The following is a 21,819-nucleotide window of genomic DNA, read 5'->3' on the forward strand; positions in this document are numbered from 1 at the left end:
TAAAAATTAACCTCAAGATACAGTTGTATAATTTCATTGGGGATTCCTAAAATGAAATTTAATCGTAAGCTTGGCAAGCAATTTTGGAGAATTTGACGTTTCCCCATTTAAACAGAATACCTGAGCCTACTGTCTGAGAGGCATTTAAAAGAAGGCCACAAAGTGAAATGATTTGCCTTAACGGGAGTTTGGCTTGATTCAGCAAGTAGACTTGCGTTGGCTGAAGAGAGTGCTCTGACTGGTTATTCATCATGGAATCAGAGCGCAAATGTGACAGTAAAGAGGCGTAGCAAGTAAACAATTCAAGTCAAGAAGGAACACAATGAGGCTGGCTGTATTTCTGAAATACTTGAAAACTATATGGATTATTAGCTTATCAAACCTATTTGCAGGAGAGAATGCCTCTCTGGTGAGAAACAATTACTGCGATAATGGCACTTAATGCTGCTTTGTTTACGTTTTGCTCGCGAACGTCTGAAATTCTGGTTTCCAGTTGTGAACAATAAAAAAAAGATACTGCCCTCTTTGGGTGCCCACAGTAAACTCTCTTGTCTCAGTCAGCTTTGGTTCATATTGTGTGTTCCCGGGGAGCTTTTTGGTCCAGACGAAACAAGACATGAGGTGACAACACAGTTGGGTTTTGTCAGCGCTAGTTGTTGCCGCTTGTTGTTTCTGGCCTTTAGCCGAATGAATGGGTGGTTTGGTGGTGTTTGACAAGGTGTACGCGATGTATTTGAGGACCGGGAGGGAGATGCGCAATTTCCGGGAAATCATCACTTGTTTCCGGGCATCCCGGAGTCTCTCATTTGCGGGAGACTCACAAAACTTCCGGGAGACTTGGGATGTATATAGCCGTATATATAGCTTCATATAGCCGTATGCCTATTACATATCTATAAAATACAGTGAAATAACTGGGCTAGGATCGTATTGCTTTCTCACTACAATTGATTCGCTCCAGAGTTGGTTTCAACTGAGCCGAGACAACCTCATTCAAATGATCTCGGAATGATTGTTTTGGCGCGGATCCGAGTGCGATTGCTGGATTCACATATGCCAAATGAACCGTGCTAACTGGGGAAAGAGACAGGTTATGAAACAAAAGTCTAGGTGTGAAAGCACCGTCAGTCATGCTTTTGTTAACCTTCAGTGAGCCATTTTTAAGACAGAACCCAAAGATACAAAACAAAAGATTTTTATGACACATATTTTGCAATTGAACTACCAAACATCCGTCTTGTTTTTGAGGAACATATCCCTAGTTGTTCCTAATAATTATACACTTGTGTGTTCTTTCCATGGCAGTGCCCGATATGGCCACTGGCACAAGAATAAAACCCCTGGAGAGTACCGCACAGGCCCTCGCATCATGGTCTTCATCATCGGTGGAGCATCCTTTAGCGAGATGCGTTGTGCCTATGAGGTCACACAGGCCAATGGCAAATGGGAGGCCATCGTTGGTGAGTCTGCTACTAAATATCACTGTATACTCAAGAGTTAAGCAACCACCCTTTAATGCTTTTAAATGATACCTTTAGCTTTAACTATACACGTGTTTTGTATAATTTGTGTAGACCGGCAAATCTGTCTTTTGTGTACTTTTCCTCGCTCTTGTCTTGTATTTTGTGCCTGTCATGTTTTAACTGCTTTTAAATTGCAGTCATGAGCCTCTGCTGTGTTCATAAGTCTATGTTCGTAAGTTCTTCTGTGTGTGTGTTTTGTGTGTGTGATAGGGTTTAAGTATAAGATTTGTCCTTTTAACATACCTTTAAGGCAGGGGTCTCCAACTCTGCTTCTGGAGAGCGACCTTCCTGCAGACTTAAGGTCCAATACACCTGTCTGTAATAAAAGAACTCTTTTTTTTTTTTTAGCTGGTTCAAATGAGGTTTGACTGGGTTTGGATCTGAACTCTGCAGGACAGTAGTTCTCCAGGAGCAGGGTTAGAGCCCCCTGCTTTAAGGCAGTGGCAGCCAAAACCAAAAAGTCCCAACCCCAAAAGCTCACACCAAGATGCTTATAGGTGTTTTTAACAACTAACAACTGTAATCAGGTGGTGAATCACGTGAGCCCCATTGTCTGCACCACTTCCATTACTTGTATGTCCTGAGCTACCAAGAACCCCTTTTTAGGGGGTTCTAAGAAACCCTTCCTGAAACAGATCTGCAGATGGTGGGAAATGGTGTTTTAATCCTCTTTTTTATCCTCATAAAGATTGAGGTTGGTGAAAGAACGTGAGGTGCAATGTGAGATTCATTCTGAGCGTGAAGCCACCTTTGTTCCTCCGCAGGTTCTACTCACTCGCTCACTCCAACCAAATTTCTAATGGACCTGCGGCACCCCGACTTCCGAGAATCTACTAGGGTGTCCTTTGAGGACCCTGACCCCTCAGACGAGTGAGAGAGAGAAAGAGGGAAGGGTGGGAGAGAGAAATCACACTGACAAAGTAAAGGCAGCCGATCAAAGAAACCCTTTCTGAACCCCCACAGCACAAGGGCTTTCTTTTCTTGCTCCTGTTACCACACTCTACCGTTTTACAACGCCACCACGCCTCAGGGATGGGTGTCCGGCTCCTGCCTCATCAAAAGGCCAACCTGCAAGTCTCACTCAGGCACCGCCCTTTACCAGGATCAGCCATAATTGATCTGCCTCCACTTCTCAAGTAAAACACAATTGGCTGGCATTGAGAACGCAGTGGGTGGAGCTCTTTGAGTGACAGATGCAGTGGGAGTCCTGACCCCATCCCTGTTGACCGCATCCTCTCAGTTGGGTGGATTAAACTGCATTCTCCTCACTATGCACCTTTTAATTCAATGGAGCCCCCTCTTTTGACGAGGAAGGGCTTCCTCCATTTGCCCTCCCAAATACCATTCTTTTAAAAGCTTCATTTTCCCGCAGATTTAATCTACCCTCAAGACTCACCATATTCCGATTATTTCTGAATAACAATCCAAGGCAATCACTCATATTAACTTTGTTTTTTTCCCCCCTCTGGAGAAGTAATTGCTTTGATGTTGGATGCCAGTTGCAGGATAATTTGGTTTTATTTTTTTAAACTAGTTCTTCAAACTACCTCACATCATGTCTACATGAACAAGTGGCCGTCTGCAAAGAATACTTGTTAAAATTACTTCCGCCAGAGAGCGACTGGCTCTTTTTTTTTTTTACCTTTTCTAATATTCTTCTGCAGATGCCAAAGCTTGAAATGTAGCTATGTTCTTAAGATATGCTTTAGCACTAACGCTTCCCCCAAAACACTAACAATTCAAAACCTTGGCTGTATCCTTTTCAGAAACCTTCATGTTATGCCTCAGGTATATTACATAAGATTAAACGGGACCACAACGTCACTCATGACTGTCAGTCAATGCAATGTGTGGTCCAAAACTGATCCATTAATCAGAGGATGTTTTGAACAAGCTTAGCAACAATTTATATTACACCAATGCAATTCATGTGCAGGCTTGGGATTCCAGTAAGTGTTTGGAGTTACTCATTGTAGTTTTTTCAAATCTATGGACAGGAATGTTCAGACTTATCCAGCAGACACACAACGTCATAAGACATTAACATTAGGTTAGATTTAGGTCACCAGCATTTAAGGACAATGTTATATTTACGTCCGATTACGACGTGAAATGACGTTGATATTTTATTGATTTTAGCTTGTGCTGGAAAGTGACCAAAATCCAGCATCAAGACAACATCTTAAGCCAACGTAATGTTGACTTTAAATGATATTTATTGGTCAGGTATGGCAATGTAAATCCAACATCTGATAGATGTCATATTGGTAACGTCCACACAACGTCAAGCTGTAACATCATTGGATGTTGATATTTGGTTGCGTTGGAAAGTAACGAAAATGTCTGTCTGACATTGGACATTGACCTGACATTCGGTTCAGACGCTAAGCCAATTTTTATTTCCAAACAAAATGCAACGTCCCACAACGTTGGGGTACAACATCAGTCTGACGTTCTGTGCCTGCTGGGTGAACACAAGTTTATGACACTCTGATTTACCACAGAAAATAATGTGCAATCTATAGTATCTATGGTGCATTGTATTGTAATAATGTCACAATACGCACAGATTTGAAAGAATATTAGTAAGGCTTAACAATAAGAAAAAAAAAACATTATGACTATTTATACCTGATATTGATCATGGATCATCGTCAGTTATATAGTTTGTATGCATCACTTCAGACAATCTAAAATTTCGAGAATGAAGCATGGGCGCAGCTTAAAAACAATATTTTAATGCATCTCAATTGGCAAGAAGCGCATCGTAAGTTTTTAGAAGTTTGTCCATGAAGTGCCATTGAGCTGTTTCTAAAGCACTGTACACAAATATCCTCATAACAGAGTAAACTGGTTTAGCCCAAAATGTGCAATACATTTTGCCTTTAGCTCTCTTTGATATTGATCATGGATCATCGTCAGTTATATAGTTTGTATGCATCACTTCAGACAATCTATAAATTTCGAGAATGAAGCATGGGCGCAGCTTGAAAACAATATTTTAATGCATCTCAAATAGCAAGAAGCGCATCGTAAGTTTTTAGAAGTTTGTCCATGAAGTGCCGTTGAGCTTTTTCTAAAGCACTGTACACAAATATCCTCATAACAGAGTAAACTGGTTTAGCCCAAAATGTGCAATACATTTTGCCATTAGCTCTGTTTGAGATCATGTTTGAGATACAACCTCTTCAAGCAGAACTCAGTATGCTTGTTTGGTTCGCTTTTAGTGCACACTTGAGTGCGACTGCTGCATTCACACCTGCCCAAACAAACCACACCAAATCAAAAAACAAACTCTAGTGGGATTCAATCCAACTAAATATAGCAGGTGTGAAAGCACCCTAAAGGATCAGAGAACCTTCTTCCATTGTCCAAGGTCCAGATCCGATGGGTGTGTTTCAATTGTAAGTTCTTTTGATGGTGGACAGTTGTCATAATAGGCAATCTGATTGCATTGTTGTGACCTTGATTGGCTTTTACATTCATTACCCTTATGCATCTATGAGAATTGGGTGCCGAGTTTGTGGTCCCAACTTGGCCCAATGTGCATTCTCAGCACCTCTGACCGAGCATGCCTCAATTCTCACTGTTACAGTTGCTTTGCTATAAAAGTTAGGCCCTTGGTCACTGAGATCTTTATTCCTGTCCATTTCTCCTATCCAACAAGTTTATTATAGTGACTAATTGTTATTAAGACCTTAGTCTCTGACCTTAAGTGATAATCAACAATATTCCCTTCACTTCTGACAGATTTTAAATACTTTGGTTCGTCTGGGTGTGATTATTTGAAATAGTTAAGGGCCAATCAAGTCCATTGGGCTACTTGCTCTATAGACGTCCATTATAAGAGAATTGCAACATAAAAATATTTTGATGAACAAATTTCTTTCTGTGGTAAATCAGATTCTTTCAGTCACATATAACTTGAGTTTACTCTGAATATTCAGTCAAAAAAAAAAAAAAACTGAATAAATTAACCCAACTATGAGTAAATCTAACATTTATATGCCAAGAAGTGCACAGAAACAATCTTCTGTAATACAGTGTTCTTCCAAATACTGTACCTGACTAAACTACTCACTAAACCATTGTACAGGAATGATCATTGCTCGACCCTATCAAGTGTCAGCCTGCTAAAGCTATATCCCTTTTGATTTCCCCCCTTTTTCAGTTGTTGTTTTGTGTTCGTAAAAGATCACACCATATGCAGTATGCCAGTCCTAACCCATACTGCAACATGAAACACTTTTTGACTGCTCCAGCCATTTCTGAACAAATATATGGTTTGTTTTCATGGATGTTTTGTTTTAGTCCCGTTCATCTAGTTGAACAGCTACAAATCACATTGTGTATTTGATTAGCGATGAGCAAAACTGCATGTTTACATGATAGTAACAGTTAGAGTAAAACTAACTTGCCTCTTTATGCTGGCAACCCAAGTTGCATTGTAGTTATACTCTATGTTAATCAATTGAGTTTTAGTTGCAATGTAATATTCGGAACATGCAGCTTTGCAAAACTATTTGTCTAGACGTGATTAGAATAACATTTGTCTCGTAGGGAACCAAATTATTTTAGTCCCTACATCTGTTTTTCTGGTGACCCTGCGACACAAATGTTTTAGGGTAGGTTGAACGTACAGTATTAGAAATGTGTTTTCAGCTAATTATCTACTAAAATTCTGTTTGTATTTACATTATTTTTATATTTAAAAAAATTATATACTGTACACACACTACTGACTAAAAGGATATTTTTTTCAATATCTCACCAAATATGCGTTTATTTTAACAACAAAGTCTTTTGCAACAAAATACATACAGTTGAAGTGGAAATTATTAGCCTCCCATAATTGATTAATAGGTTTACTGCAGTTTGGAAAAGTCATGGTTTTGAAACCACTAAAATGTTTTGTTACCGTTTCTAAGGTATATGTATGTTTTTAAATGTGTTTTTTTTAAATGTGTTGTAAAGAAATATGTGTTTTTAAAACTAATGAAGAGAGCAAAAGTCAATGATTTGTTTTAATTATTTAGCCTGACACGTTTACTGTTCCAAAATATTATAAATGTTTTCTAATATAAAATGTATTTTATGTATTGTGGGGAAAAAGTTATTTATTTTCAAACCCAGAGATATAAAAATAACTTATTTTAGAGTAGTTATCACAATAATGTGATATCGTGAATCTGTGATATTTTTATCCAAGGTTATTAAACTGTCAGCCTACTGTCATCATGGCAAAGATAACAGTTATTAGAAATTAGTTAGTAAAACTATTAAGTTTTGAAATGTGTTAAAAAAAATATGGTTTCCGTTAAAAAGTAATAATACAACTTACAATAATTCTGATTTCAACTATACATTTGAAGTCAGAATAATAAACCCCCTAAAATGATTAAACCCCCTAAATTTGACCTTAAAAAATTAATAACTGCTTTTATTCTAGCTGAAACAAAACAAATAAGACTTTCTTCAGAAGAAAAAATATTATCTGACAAACTGTGACAATTTCCTTGCTGTGATTTAAAAAAGATTTTAAAAATTAATTTCAAGAAGGGATTAATAATTCTGATTTCAACTGTACATTAATTATCATCAAAATAAATGATTATTTTTTATGTTTTTGTATTAAAAAACTTTTTTTTTCTCTATAATTTTTTACAGTAATCTAATACATCTCTGTTAAATAAAACTTTACAACCTTAAACATTTGAATGGTAGTGTTTAATTAAACAAAAATCTATAATAATAACAACATATCGAATTATTGAAATTTGATATAGATAGATACATAGACATATGGATAAATAGCTGACAACATATTGTTAAAGTGAATCTGACATGTGTGTGTACATTTCTGAATTTGTCCTCTTTGTTTCTCTCCCCCGGTGCTCATCTATGCAGGTTCGACCCATGTCGGCGGTCCCACCCAGCTTCTGGACGCTCTTAAGGCCATGAACAAACCCGACGAGGAATAAACAAGCTAAAAAAAATAAAAATAAATCACAACTTCCTCCCCAAAAACCCCCCATCGCCCAGTAACCCTCTCCCCCTCCCTCCATCCGTCACCCTGTAAATCTCCCCCGCTCCTATATAAATAGTGTATGCATCTTGCTTGAGAGAAAAAAAATTAAATAAAAAACAGATGATTGGTGACAATTAAAAAGAATATTCTATAAATTTATATATATTTAAATATATATATATAATGTTGAGATAAAATAACTGTTGCAAGTATTCTTCTGTTTTACAATGGATGCAAAACCATTAGACCGAGTTTTCATTATTTCAATTGCCATTTAAAAACCTTGAAAGTACCAAATGTTATATGTTACGGAACCTGCTAGAATGTGTAAATGGTAGAATTTTTGCATTCGTTCCTTATTTAACTCGGTGTGTTTTGTTTTACGTTTTCTTTGTTTGTTTTGGTTTAAAAGTGGTTGGGGGAGGGACTGGTTTGTATGCAAATAGACCAGTGAGGCAAAACGATGCATATCACTTCCTACACTGAAGGCTAAACTGCCGCTTTGGGTTTAATCGTTGTTTCATTTTAGATGTGCATGCCATGGACGCTACTATGTGGCCCTTTTGACATGTTTGAAAACGGTAACAAAAAAAAATATTAAGCTCTAGAAAAAGAAAATCAAGCATCTTTTTGGGACTCCAGTGATGAAGAGGAAGGAAGGAGGCCAACAGATCAAAAGCCTCAAGCTGAATAAGTGAAAAAGACACTGTAAATAAATATCCGACGTCACCCCTCCTTCAGTCGCGACTCCTGGAGCATTTACTCTCCATGTGCTTTTTCTTTTCACGTCTCCTTCCCAAGAGACCTCCTGATTTAGTGTGAAGAAGGCCGTTGCTTGCTGATTTTACGGAATTTAAAAAAAAAGGGCCAGTTGTATTTCAGTATTGTATCTCGTCCAATTAAAGTCTTATCATTGGTTAGTAAACAATGTTTAACCGGGACATGCACTGAGTAGCGTGTTGATGTATATGCCATATGTTACTGTTTTTTCGTCTCACTGTTGACTGGTGACAATTTCTGACTGTGAAGTAGTAAAACTTTCCTTTGCCGATGTGAAGCCACTGTGTTTGTGACGTATTAGCTGTAGATGTAGTGATAAACTGGGAAAAAAAATTATAATAGGTACTCTCTATCTTTGGTTTGTCCGTCCGTTTCTTTTCTGGTGCAATGTTAAATCTTCCACTGGCGAATGGCTTTGCAATGAGACGCAATCCCCCCTTTTTCAACATTTTATTTATTTTTTGGGTTTGTGTTATTCTGTTCTGGCAGAAAAGGTTGTATATTGCACTACGCGTTTTCTGTGATGCAAACGCTTTAATGGTTCTCTCTCTTTTTTAATTGCTACCTTAATTTTGGGTTTGCTGCCGTATAGCCGTGTCAACTGGATTGATTTCTATTACATTGCTTTTTTCAGAGAATATCAATAAATAAGAGCGTAGTCTGTCCTAAACCTGTTGATCTTACTGGGATTCTATGTTTGCGAGTGTTGAAGCACAAACTAAAGTATACTTTATGTGTACCAATGTACTAAGGCTGTCTAATAAATTGGCTTCCATTACAAATATGCAATCAGTACTTTTTTTGTGTGACCCCTATTGACTATAATAGGGTCAGATTTCTTATATGAATACATTCTGTAAGTGTATCAGTGGTGGAAATACTGAAAAATCATACTCAAGTAAAAGTACCATTACTTGCCTAAAAATGTAGTGCAAGTAAAGTAAAAGTATCTGTTGTAAATATTACTCAAAGTGTCAGTAAAAAAGCTTTAAAAAGTACTTAAGAGTAGTGAATAATACGCTGTTAAAAGCTGATGCATCTACATCTAATATGTGGATGTGTGTAAACGTAACATTCTGTAGTGCATCAGGTTTTTGGCCAGCAGGCACACAACATCATTAGACGTTAATATAAGGTTAGATTTAGGTCATGACGTCAGGTGACCAAAATTCAATGTCCAGCCAGCGTCTAATGACAACATAAGTGAAACAATCCAGCATCGAGCCAACATTTTAAACCCACATCATATTGATGTCAAATACTGACATTTACCAGGTATGACAGCCAAAATCCAACGTCTGGTTGAAGTCATTGTGGTAACATCCACACAACGTCAAGCTGTAACATCATTAGACGTTGATAGTTTTAGGTTGAACGTTAGACATTGACGTTGGCATTGATGTTGAGTTCTGACGTCAACTCGATTTTCATTTCCAAAGAGAATGCAACGTACCCACAAGGTTAGGGTACAACGTCAATCTAATGTCATGTTGACGTCTTGTGCCTGCTGGGTGTTTTAGGCCATTTCGGTCATCTTACAGTAAACATCTGTCATCTTCTCATCAGTGACATGCATCTAAACAGTCTCTGGGTCAATGTGGGTAAAGTTTTTGAGATTTCAGAGTGTTGTTAAATAGTCAACAAAGATATCAACTACCTGACACTAACCTAAAAAATAATTTTCTGGAGGTTTTAAAATGCTTGGGTCATATTTAATCCAGTGGAACAAAGGTGAGAGCAGATTTTAGGGTAACAGGAAGGTTATGCTCAATTGTACCCTGCAAACATTGGAATATACAATATGCAACACAGGGGAACATTCTATGATTTTTTTTGTTTGTTTGCGTCTTATTATAAAAGCTTAAATCTGGCAGCTTTTCACTGATATTATATGGCCAATGAGAATAATTCCAGACTAAATTTTGTGGCATGGACTATGTTGGGCCACCAACCTTAATGACAGGATTCTGAATGCATGACGCCCTGGCTGGCTCTCAAGACACATTTCTCTCCAAACAAACACCAGCAACTACATAGAGGAGGATTGAAGGTCCAGTTCTTTATCTTGAGAAACACATCAATCAACTGTGAGGAAAAATAGCAGCAAAAGACACTATATCAAAAATTAATTTATAGTAGTGAATATAGTATAAACACACAACTTTGTAAATAAAAAAATACATAAGAGAAAAATACTATTAGAGAATCTTATCAGTTAACTTGATGATGCCTAAAACCATCCATTTGCTCATTTATATATATATATATATATATATATATATATATATATATATATATATATATATATATATATATATATATATATATATATATATATATATATATATATATACAGTTAAAAGAATCTCACCTGTTTGAAAATTATATTTAAAAAACGAGGCTATTATTAGTTCCATAAAAGGAAACTGACATCACTGCTGCTACAAAGTCTTGTTAAAAATGCTGGATTACACTGTACATGTATACTGTTATATATACACACAGATATACATGTCTAAAATAGCTACCTAGTTTTCAAATTTGGAATATCCTGGCTTCTGTAACACAAAAAAACTCATTCACCTACTACACTTTACAATAATAAAGAGTTAAAAATCGGTCACTGACAGGTTCACATTTACACTTTGAAAGTTAATCTCGATCTGTCACAGTGTAAAACTCCAAAGCTTATAATGACATTATCTAAAAACACACACAATTTAATTTAAATATACTGCTTACGCCACAAAATAAAAAGTTAATTACAATTCACAAAAGTTTGTCTTTCCTTCTAGCAATTTTTGTGTAATTATGTAAACTTCATGTGTTAATATCTTGAGTTTTGTGTTATATTTTTGCAAGTGAGATTACAATATATCGCAATTCAGGTTTTTTTCACCCACGAAAAAAAAACTGTCTAAATTTAATGCAAGATAAAAAAATAAAGTCTTTATTTAGAAATTAGGCAGAAACAGCCTTTTAATACTAAATCTAAATATTACTATTGCATATTAGTACTTTTTCCTTTCCAATGCAATCAAAATATTTATTTTTTATTCTTTTTTAAATATTTCTCAAATGATGTTTAACTGAGCAAGGGAATTTTTACAGTATGTCTGATAATATTTTTTCTTCTGGAGAAAGTTTTATTTGCTTTATTTCGGCTAGATTCAAAGCAGATTGAAATTTTTAAAATAATTTTAAGGTCAAAATTATTAGCCGCTTAGTCTACAAAACAAACCATTGTTATACAATAACTTGCCTAATTACCATAACCACCCTAGTTAACCTAATTAACCTAGTTGAGCCTTTAAATTTCACTTTTTTAGCAGTATAGAAGTGTCTTGAAAAATATCTAGTCAAATATTATTTACTGTCATCATGGCAAAGATAAAATAAATCAGTTATTAGAAATGAGTTATTAAAACTATTATGTTTAGAAATGTGTTGAACAGAAACTCTCCGTTAAACAGAAATTGGAGAAAAAAATAACCGGGGGCTAATATTTCTGACTTCAACTGTATTTAAGCAAGTCTTAAGTGTTTCAAATATTTTTTGAGGTCACTGTATTTCCATACCTGTAAATTGGTCACTGTATTTTCAAACCTGTAAATGCTACCATAACGCAGCTACTGCATCTACCTCTAAAAGCAGCTGTTTACCTGAGACAATTCACATTTTCTTTCATTTACATGTCATCAGTCACTACGAGATTTGGTTTATGTAAACTAATAAGTACAAACATCCCTCATTTCCATATGCAACACATTTAAGCAGAAGATCTAAATGAATAGATGTAGGTGTGTGTGTGTGTGTGTGTGTGTGTGTGTGTGTGTGTGTGTGTGTGTGTGTGTCAGTAGCTGCAGGATGCAGTGTGGAGGCTGCTGGCCATGCGCTGTGAGGCTTCTCTCATGTGTCTCGCTGCAGTGATGGCACGGGTCAAAGCGCTGCTCATAGAATCCTGATGATACTCCATGGAGGAAGAGCGTCTGCGGTGACCTCTGACCCCTGACCTCTCAGGCCTGACGGGATTTGATGAGATGTTGAGGGGTTGTGGGTATGCCGGTGGAGTCATTGGGCTGGAGAAATATCTACAGGAAAATGACAAAGAATGAGTAATCTGTTGTCAGTATTTAAATGATTTTTTTTCAGCAAGGACACAATAGAAAGTGAGATTTGCATTTTGACAGTGTGAAAAATCCATATATTCATTCATTCATTCATTTTGCTTCGCATTAGTCCCTTAGGGGTCTCTAAATGAACCGCCAACTTATCCAGCTTATGTTTTACACAGCGGATGCCCTTCCAGCTGCAACCCAGTACTGGGAAACATCCATTCAAACTTATTCACAGACATACACTACGGCCAATTTAGTTTATTCAATTAATCTATAGCGCATGTTTTTGAACTGGGGGAAACCGGGGCACCCGGAGGAAACCCACACCAACATTGGGAGAAAATGCAAACTCCATACAGAAATGCCAACTAACCAGATTGGACTCGAACCAGCGATCTTCTTGCCGTGTGACAACAGTACTAACCACTGAGTCACAGTGTCACCCAAATCTATATATGCGACATCAAAGAAATCTTGGACACTTAACCTTCATCTTATATTACGAATGTCAATTTTAATGTAATTTATTCATTTGCTTGGTCTAAACTACAGTTATCCTGTTATTCCTTATGTGCATATAATGGGGTGGGGGGGATGGGGTATATACAGGGTAATAGCTGTTAAAAGTACTTCTATCTGACTGTAAAATCTGATATATTCATTTTGGAAAATAGGATGGCCCGGTGGCTCAGTTGCCTCACAGCAAGAAGGTCGCTGGTTCGAGTCCAAGCTGGGTCAGTTGGCATTTGAGTGGAGTTTGAATGTTATCCCCGTGTTGGCGTGAGTTTCCTCCGGGTGCTCCCCCCACAGTCTAAAGACATGCAAAATAGGTGAATAGGATGAACTAAATTGGCCGTAGTGTATGAGTGCGTGTGTACAGTATGAGAGTGTGTCAGGGTGTTTCCCAGCACTGGGTTGCAACTGGAAGGGCATCCGCCATGTAAAACATATGCTGGAATAGTTGATGGTTCATTCTGCTGTGGCGACCCCTGATAAATACGAATGAATGAATTTTGTGAATAAAAAAATTATTACAAAAAAAAAGTGAGATTTGTGATGCTACTAAAGATTTGCATTTCAAACAAATCATGTTCTTGTAAACTTTATGCTCAAAGAATCGTAGAAAAAAAAAGATTCCACAACTCCACATTAATGCCAGTTTTGACTAATAACACAAATTATATCAAGCTATTTAGTGATGTTTGCATGTGGATTTATTTAGGGATATTTTGTATTGAAAATATGAACCCAAAGACTTACACTATACAGTCGGGTACCTATTTTTGACCGTCTTTGCCTCCTAAATCTTACATTCAGCTTAAATTATACTTAAATAATTTAGTAAATAAAGATGAAAACTGGGATAAGTTAAGTAACCATTTATCCAAACATGACTCATCTATTATCTGTATTATTTGCAATTTCAGTAATAAAATATACAGTTTGTGTCTGTCCCTGCTTTCTGGTCAAATGTGTTACATCAGTTATATGTATGTATGTACTGTATGTATATATGGGGCGAAACGGTGGCTAAGTGGTTAGCACTGTCGCTTCACAGCAAGAAGGTTGCTGGTTCAAGTCCCAGATGGATCAGCTGGCATTTCTGTGTAGAGTTTGCATGTTCTTCACATGTTGGCCAGGGTTTCCTGCAGGTGCACCGGTTTCCCCTACTGTCCAAAGACATGTGCTATAGGTGAATTAAATAAACTAAATTGTCCATAGTGTATGTGTGTGAATAAGTGTGTCTAGAACTGGGCATCTGCTGTGTAAAACATATTCTGGATAAGCTTTCTTCTGTGGTGACCCCTGATAAATAAAGGGACTATGCTGAAGGAAAATTAATCAATTATATATATATATAATATATATATAATATATAATATATAATATATATATATTGGTGCAAATGGTGTGTTGTAGTACTGTTTATGTGGTAATGGTTATGTTAATGGTGGAAAATGAGTTTCCCCTCACAGGGATTCATACAGTTCTCTCTACTCTACTCATAAAAAGGCATAGCAATAAAGCACTAATAGACATAGCATGTGACTTGCTCCAAGTGATGTCACTTCCTCTGGCTGGAAACTCTGGAAGGCATTGAGGTATATCATTATTCTTCTCTCATTTACTTGTACAAAAAGTTATGTTGTTGATACATGAATAGTAGTTTAATTATGTCAACTCTGTTATTAGGATATTTTAGTGATTCTCAAATTCACTTTATGAAAACAATAATATGATGAAAATACAGAAACCTATTTTAAAAAGCAGTGATGGAAATAAAGCATTTCATTTAAAATATTGAAATTGGTTTCCCGGTACTGGGTTGTGGCTGGAAGGGCATCTACTTGCCAGTTCTACTTGCTAGAGTAGTTGCCAGTTCATTCCACTGTGGCGACTTCTGATAAATCAGGCACTAAGCCGAAAGAGAATGAATGAATGTTTCTTCATTTTGCATTTTTCGAATTACCACATAAATACTCAGACCAATTGCATTTAACTCAGAACAGAATGTTGAAATTGTTCCAAAGTGATAATTCCTTTCATTTCTCTAGACAGATCAATTGCCAAAGCAATCTAATAAACATTTTTTTTTTTAAATAGTACTTACAGAGTTGAAGGATATACAGGCACATATGGGACAACTGGAACAGCTCTCTGCAATAAAGGGGGAGGAGCCACTGTCACGTTCACGCCTCCTTTTTCTCTCTGTAAGGATCTCATTGGCTGACTCGCTCTGGGACTGGAGACTGGAGCTAAATAACCACACATATAGTAAGTGTTGTTTCTTAAAAGCCATATTAGATGAAAAGTTTAATGAAAGCATTTCATATATAGATAATGAAGCACCAAACCTGGCTTAGAGGCTCTTTGAATGGCTTGTAATGCACCACACAATGGGCAATGGCTACAGGAAGTCTGTGCAAGATGTGGAGAGCTCCTGCTCCTCAGGAGACCTTTCAATAATAAAAGAGGTTTGCTTATAAAAATATAGTTTTTGTACAGACCTGTTTTTTTCATATAATGAACAGAAAATGCTTACGTGTCAAAGCACTGGTACGATCGGATATGCAATCAGGACACAGAGATTCTGCTCCTCCGTTTGGTTCTGCTTCATCGCTGTTGTCAGATCTGCCTGCTGATGTTCAGTTAAAATGACCACAAGTTATTAATGATCAGTGTTGGGTACTCTTCAGTAATTAATTTACATTAAGTCATTGATTTTACTAATTTAAGACCTTAATTTCTAATGTCTATGCTTTAACAATTGAGTCAAGAAATTAAATAACTTCTCAGACAGTAATAAGAAATTAGTCATTAGAATTTAGAAATTAGGCAGCATGGTGGGGCAGAATAGCGCTTTCGCCCCACAGCAAGAAGGTCGCTGGTTCGAGCCTCGGCTGGATCATTTGGCGTTTCCGTGTGGAGTTTGCATGTTCTTCCCTTGTTCGTGTGGGTTTTCTCCAGGTGCTCCGGTTTCCCTCACAGTCCAAAGACATGCGCTATAGGTGAATTGGGTAGGCTAAATTGTCCATAGTGTATGTGTGTGAATGGGAGTGTATGGGTGACTCCCAGCAATGGGTTGCTATTTGCTATTATGGCAGAATTTTTGTAAGTGGAAAAACTAAATGCTTCACTAGCAAGGAAACAGTTAAACAGACCATCTGCAGCGCAAAGATAAAGAACAAGCCTCCTCCATACATCCTCTTTACTTTCTCTTTACTTTACTCTTACTCTTTACTCCTTTACTTTTTTGGATAAGGAAATGGTGTTGTACTCAATCCACCGAAGGCATCCATTAGCCTACATCTTTCATTTCGTTTGATAAGGGCAAAGATTTGTTTAAAAACTATTTCTAAATTCAGTTCTAATTTCCAGCAAACGAATAATGAACAATGAAACGAAGTGTTATATCCAAACACACGTCCTATTCTTATGCCCCATATGATAATGTATACGTCTCCAAAACCCGACAGGTAGACAAACCTATCTTGTTTTCATTAAAAAATATATAAATATGCATATAATAAATAATACTACTACTAATAATAACAACATGATACAAATGCAAATTGTCATGAATAAACTGAAAAAACAACAATTCGCCTTAACACACCAGACCAGCACACACGAGTCCACAAAATGGCGCAAATGGATTTGCTATTCAAAAAACGTGGCGCAAAACGTGAAAATTAGTGTTGCACTGGTCTAAAAAAAGCAACAAATGGTGACATACATGTATTGTGCCTTAGTGCACTGGGTGTATTATAGAGCCCATTATGTATCAAAACCTAAAATGTTTTTTTGTAAAAAAAAAAAAAAAAAAAACACAACAGCATATTTCAAACACCTCTATATATTGTCATTAATTAATTTTAGACTCATAGTTTAGAATTCATAGTTTCTAAAGCATGTGAAATTGTCAGATAAATGTAACCTTCTTTAGTTGAAAAACTTCATTATTATAAAAAATATCGGAATAGCATAATAAACGTTTGTTGCTGTTTCTCTAAAATCATACCATATATTGTCAGGAACTAATTTTTGATTAAAAATTTTTTCTTAATCATGTTCAGTGGTCTTTATAAATATAACCTTTCTTTAATCAAGAAATCTAATAATTCTGCAAAATATATTTGTATAACCAAAAATACATTTACTCTGCTCCTATGAATTGATTTATACAGAACTGTTATATTTGCAAACAGTATTTTAAAATGTATTTATTTACAACATTCTTAGTAACTGTAATTAAATTACCTCATTATGAAAAGCAATCCTTTACGTTTTCAGCAGAAAAGTAATTAACTTACAGTAACCCAACACAGTTAATAGCCATATTTTAAAATTGTATTAAATATTTTCTTACATGTACTATCCTCTTTGTGACATTCAAATCTCCTGGTTTGTCTTCTTCCTCTTGATTTCACAGGCGACACTGGGACATATCTAGACGTTGATGGTCTTGGCTCAGATTGAGCATGCTCAGAATCAGATGCTGCAGGATTAACAAGAACAATAACTGATGCAAACAAGCAGCATCCAAGTGTTGTCATGTATAATCATTTAAAAAACCTCTCTGTTCATCCATAAACAATGTCAAGCAATATACTGTACTTATTCCACAGAGAATCTCAAAGATGTACATATAGTCAAACATACTCATATCAGTTTCAGGCCGATGTCGAGGTAAAGATGCTGATCTTTGTCTGAGGACTGGTCTAGGTGAAATTCCTCTCTCTTTTTCTCCATTGCCAGCTCTCTCTGTCTGCCTTCTCCTCCTCTTTGAAGACCTAATTTGTTTAGTTTGAACCACAATTTAAGGAGTAAGTCAAGTTCTGTAAACACACTGTACAATAATTTAGCTACCAACTGAAATGTGTTGTATTTATAGTGGTTGAAATTATCCAGTTGTCTGCTTTTATTATTTGTTATTAAGTAGTGGTTTCTAAGGTGACATCAGATAACATTTTCACTTGTGTAGAATATTTTTTGTTAGCTGAAAAAGTTGAAAAGAAAACACAGCTATTATATGTGTATGTACACTCACCGGCCAATTTATTAGGTACACCTTACTAATACCAGGTTGGCCCCTGTTTTGCCTTCAGAACTGCCTCAATCCTTCGTGGCATAGATTTACCAATGTACAGAAAATATTCCTCAGAGATTTTGGTCCATATTGACATGATAGCATCATGCAGTTGCTACAGATTTGTCGGCTGCACATCCATGGTGTGAATCTCCTGTTTCACTACATCCCAAAGGTGCTCTATTGGATTGATTTCTGGTGACTGTGGAGGCCATTTGAGTACAGTGAACTCATTGTCATTTTCAAGAAACCAGTATGAGAAAATTCACGCTTTATGACATGGCGTGTTGTCCTGCTGGAAGTAGCCATCAGAAGATGGGTACACTATGGTTATAAAGGGCCGGACATGGTCAGCAACAATACTCAGGTAGGCTGTGGCTTTGACATGAAGCTTAATTGGTGGTACTAATGGGCCCAAAATGTGCCAGGAAAGTATCCCCCACTCCAATACACCACCACCACCAGCCTGAACTGTTAATATAAGGCAGGATGGATTCACGCTTTGATGTCAAATTATGACACCTACCATCTGAAAGCTGCAGCAGATTGTCTTGACCATGTCTGCATGCCTAAATGCATTGCATTGCTGCCATGTGATTTTCTGATTAGAAATTTGCATAAAAGAGCAGTTGGACAGGTGTACCAAATAAAGTGGCCAGTGGGTGTATGTGCCATAATTGACCTGTTTGACGTTTTTTTTTTTTTTTTTTTTACCTACAATTTGTCTGAAAGATGTAAGTCATTTTTTTATACATAATTTGTGTTCATTTCGTTTGGTTATTATCTAAAGCCAGCTTCAGGTCACTTGTGTTTACAATCAGATCATCATCCTTCATTTGCAGAGTGTTTGTCAGTGTGTCTTCGATTTACACAGTAACCACCTCAGAAACTACAGCTAAACATTTGTTTGTACAGTCACCTTTCATAATGTATAGATGTTTGTTTGAATACATTTTACATCGATAATGGAAAGCTGTACTGTCAAGCAATGACAAATTATACACAAGTGACAGTGAATATTGTGGAAAATGACATGAAATAATCCTAAATATAGGATAATGTGTGTGTGAGAGACAGAACAGACTGTGTAAACAGAAGTATACCCAAAGCTTTAGTTCAGAATGCCTACAATAGTTTACCTTAAATCATGCCTCTGAGGTGTTGATGTCTGTGGATGTGTGTGACCTCTGGTGTCTTCAGAGGCAGAAACTTCTGTTCTCATAGGTCTGGCAGGTTTTGATAGTCTCAGATTTCCCTCTAATCTCTCTTTCAATCGGTTCACTTCTTTTTGCAGAGATTGAAGAGCCTTTCTGAAATGCATAAATAAAAAAGCCATTTTTAATATTTTGAAGAGAGAACAAAACAAGATGTTCAGTTCTAATTACATTTTTAGAAACATATCTTTATCAGAACGTCAGTTGGAAATGATAAGAAATGAGAATAATTAGAAACTGTGACAAAAACAACAACAACAACAACATGCCATTACACATCTAAAAATGGCATTTTCTGGATCTTTTTAGGTACACTAATATAAGAGTAGTTTTCATATTTTGCACCACGTTGTTTAAATAGCAAATCCATTTGCGCCACTTTGAGGACTCATGTGCTGGTGTGAAAAGGAGGTGTGTAAAGGCGCATTGTTGGTGCCTTGCTATTTTGAAGAACTGAAATCAACCACACCATTGACCAATTGAAAGCAGGTCTAAAGTCCAGCGCAGAGTGCGTTAATCATGTGCCTGTGCAGGTCCAAATGCTTGCACATTGCCTTCTTCACCTCAGGGTGCTTTTTTCACTTTATTCATAACAATCTGCATTTGTATAATGTTATTATTATTATGAGTATTATTTATAATATGTATATTTATATTTGTTTGAATAAAAACAAGTTTAGATTTGTCCACCTGTCAGTTTTGGAGATGTACTGTATGCATCATCATATGGGGCATAATAAGACGTGTGTTTGGATATAACCACACTTCATTATTTTCATTAATTGGTTTGCTGACAGTTAGAAATGAATTCAGAAATAGTTTTAAAACAAATACTTGCATTTAACAAACAAAATTAGATATGTAGGCTAATGGATGTCTTTAGTGGAGTGTGAACAACACCGTTTCTTTATTTATGAAAGTAAAGGAGTAAAGAGTAAAAGTAAAGTAGAGGAGACTTGTTCTTCATCCTCTCACTGCAGATGGTCTGTGTAACTTTCCTTGCTAGTGAAGCATTCAGTTTTATCACTTACAAAGTCCACCACGTAAATAGCAAATGCGCCATGACGCAACGCAACTGACTTTTAAAGGGAATGTGAGAAGAGACTCCGATTGGTTTAATTCACGTTATGCTCAAAACACACCCATAACTCATTAAGAGAATAAGCACAACCCTGTTAGATCATGTGCCACGGCACAAACCATACTTTTCCGTCTTTAAAATAGCAAAAGTGGATTCGGATAAGCCCTGAATGCTTTTCCGCACTGCGCTTTAGACTTTGCGCATAGATTGTTAAAATTGAGCCCTTAGTGTTAGAAGGCCACAGCCATTTTTAGACAACTTTTTAGTGTAGAAAACAGAATACAAAGTAAGTAATAAAAGCATTGTTACTATTTTGCAATGCTCTTTACAAACAAATTGTACTTCAAATCATGTTGCATGTGGGTTAGAGTCAAGTGGTCAATATAAGCTCTAGTCTGGACCAGACCTAGTGTTGGCAGTTAAATGTAATCTCGGTGTAATTATCTCTGAGAACCTGACTTGGACTACACACATTGAAAGGCAAGTAAATAGAGCCAGGCAAAGACTGTACCATCTGCGACAGCTGAGGAAATTCAGGGTCTCTCCAGCAATCCTGAAAACTTTCTATTCAGGGGCCGTAGAAAGTGTTCTGACTCAAGGTATCTCAGTGTGGTATCAAACCAAGACCGCAAAGCACTTCAAAGAGTTGTGCGTTTAGCTAAGCGCATCTCAGGGTCTGCTTTCCCCTCCTTGCAGGACATCTATATTAAACGCTGTAAGAATAGAACTGTTAAAATCTGTAAGGACTTAAACCATCCTGATAATTATCTATTCACTTTGCTTCCATCTAGAAAACGATTTCGTAGCTTGATGGCAAAAACTGAGAGACTTAGGAGGAGTTTCTTTCCCCAGGCCATCAGGCTACTAAATTCTAACCCGGTGTTACACATTACGTGATTTTTTCGTATTTATCATTGTAGTAGTCATATTCATAAGTACATCATATTGCTGCTATTCTTATTACCTTGTATAATTTTTTGCACATCTTTTTATTGCACGCTTTTTCTTTTTCTTCTTTTTCCTTAATATTTAATTTTTTGTTTATCTATATCTCTGGAGCGGACCTGACCTACATTTCACTGCTGGTCATACTTTGTATAACTATGTATGTGACAAATAAAACTTGACTTGACTTGACTTAAATGTTTTACGGCGCTTGAGTGTTCATATTGGATCTGCAGATATTTTGAGTCTCTGTTAGTGTTCAGATCAACACAGGTTTTTAGAAATAACCACTCCATTTTAGGCAGTGCCAAACATTGTGGGTGTGTGGATGTGGGTAGGTGAACCATTCCAACCATTAAAACGCATTCCAACCATTAAAACGCACATTTGGCTAATGTTTAATTAATAGCTAAAAGTGATAAATACTGATTTATTGATGCGCAGCTGAATACATACTAGCGAGCTTTGACATCGACTCCTGCTGAATCAAAGAAAAAGGAAATAATAAAAATTAAATCTAATTATCCAGATGGAGGTCTG

At 36.5% G+C, this 21,819-nt stretch overlaps 2 protein-coding genes across 11 annotated transcripts in view; one reads left to right on the plus strand and one right to left on the minus strand.

Moving 5' to 3' along the window:
* Positions 1-7,525, plus strand: part of stxbp1a (syntaxin binding protein 1a) — a 57,941-nt gene extending 50,416 nt beyond the window's left edge. The window contains exons 18-20 of one of the 2 annotated variants that reach the window (XM_005161113.6): positions 1,306-1,460; positions 2,288-2,443; positions 7,431-7,525. In XM_005161113.6, the coding sequence (XP_005161170.1) occupies positions 1,306-1,460; positions 2,288-2,397 (265 nt within the window). In that variant the 3' untranslated portion in view covers positions 2,398-2,443; positions 7,431-7,525. 2 annotated transcript variants of the gene reach the window in all.
* Positions 7,526-11,752: 4,227 nt separating this feature from the next.
* Positions 11,753-21,819, minus strand: part of akna (AT-hook transcription factor) — a 49,158-nt gene continuing 39,091 nt past the window's right edge. For all 9 annotated transcript variants that reach the window (XM_068216015.2, XM_005161116.6, XM_073935089.1 and 6 more), the window contains 7 exons: positions 19,179-19,349; positions 17,613-17,743; positions 17,320-17,448; positions 15,493-15,588; positions 15,305-15,406; positions 15,061-15,205; positions 11,753-12,422 (listed from right to left, as the gene is read on the minus strand). In XM_068216015.2, coding sequence (XP_068072116.1) covers positions 12,185-12,422; positions 15,061-15,205; positions 15,305-15,406; positions 15,493-15,588; positions 17,320-17,448; positions 17,613-17,743; positions 19,179-19,349 — 1,012 coding nt within the window. In that variant the 3' untranslated portion in view covers positions 11,753-12,184. The remainder of the gene's footprint in view (positions 12,423-15,060; positions 15,206-15,304; positions 15,407-15,492; positions 15,589-17,319; positions 17,449-17,612; positions 17,744-19,178; positions 19,350-21,819) is intronic.

Source organism: Danio rerio, chromosome 21 (assembly GCF_049306965.1).
Source record: "Danio rerio strain Tuebingen ecotype United States chromosome 21, GRCz12tu, whole genome shotgun sequence".
Taxonomy (NCBI): Eukaryota; Metazoa; Chordata; class Actinopteri; order Cypriniformes; family Danionidae; genus Danio; species Danio rerio.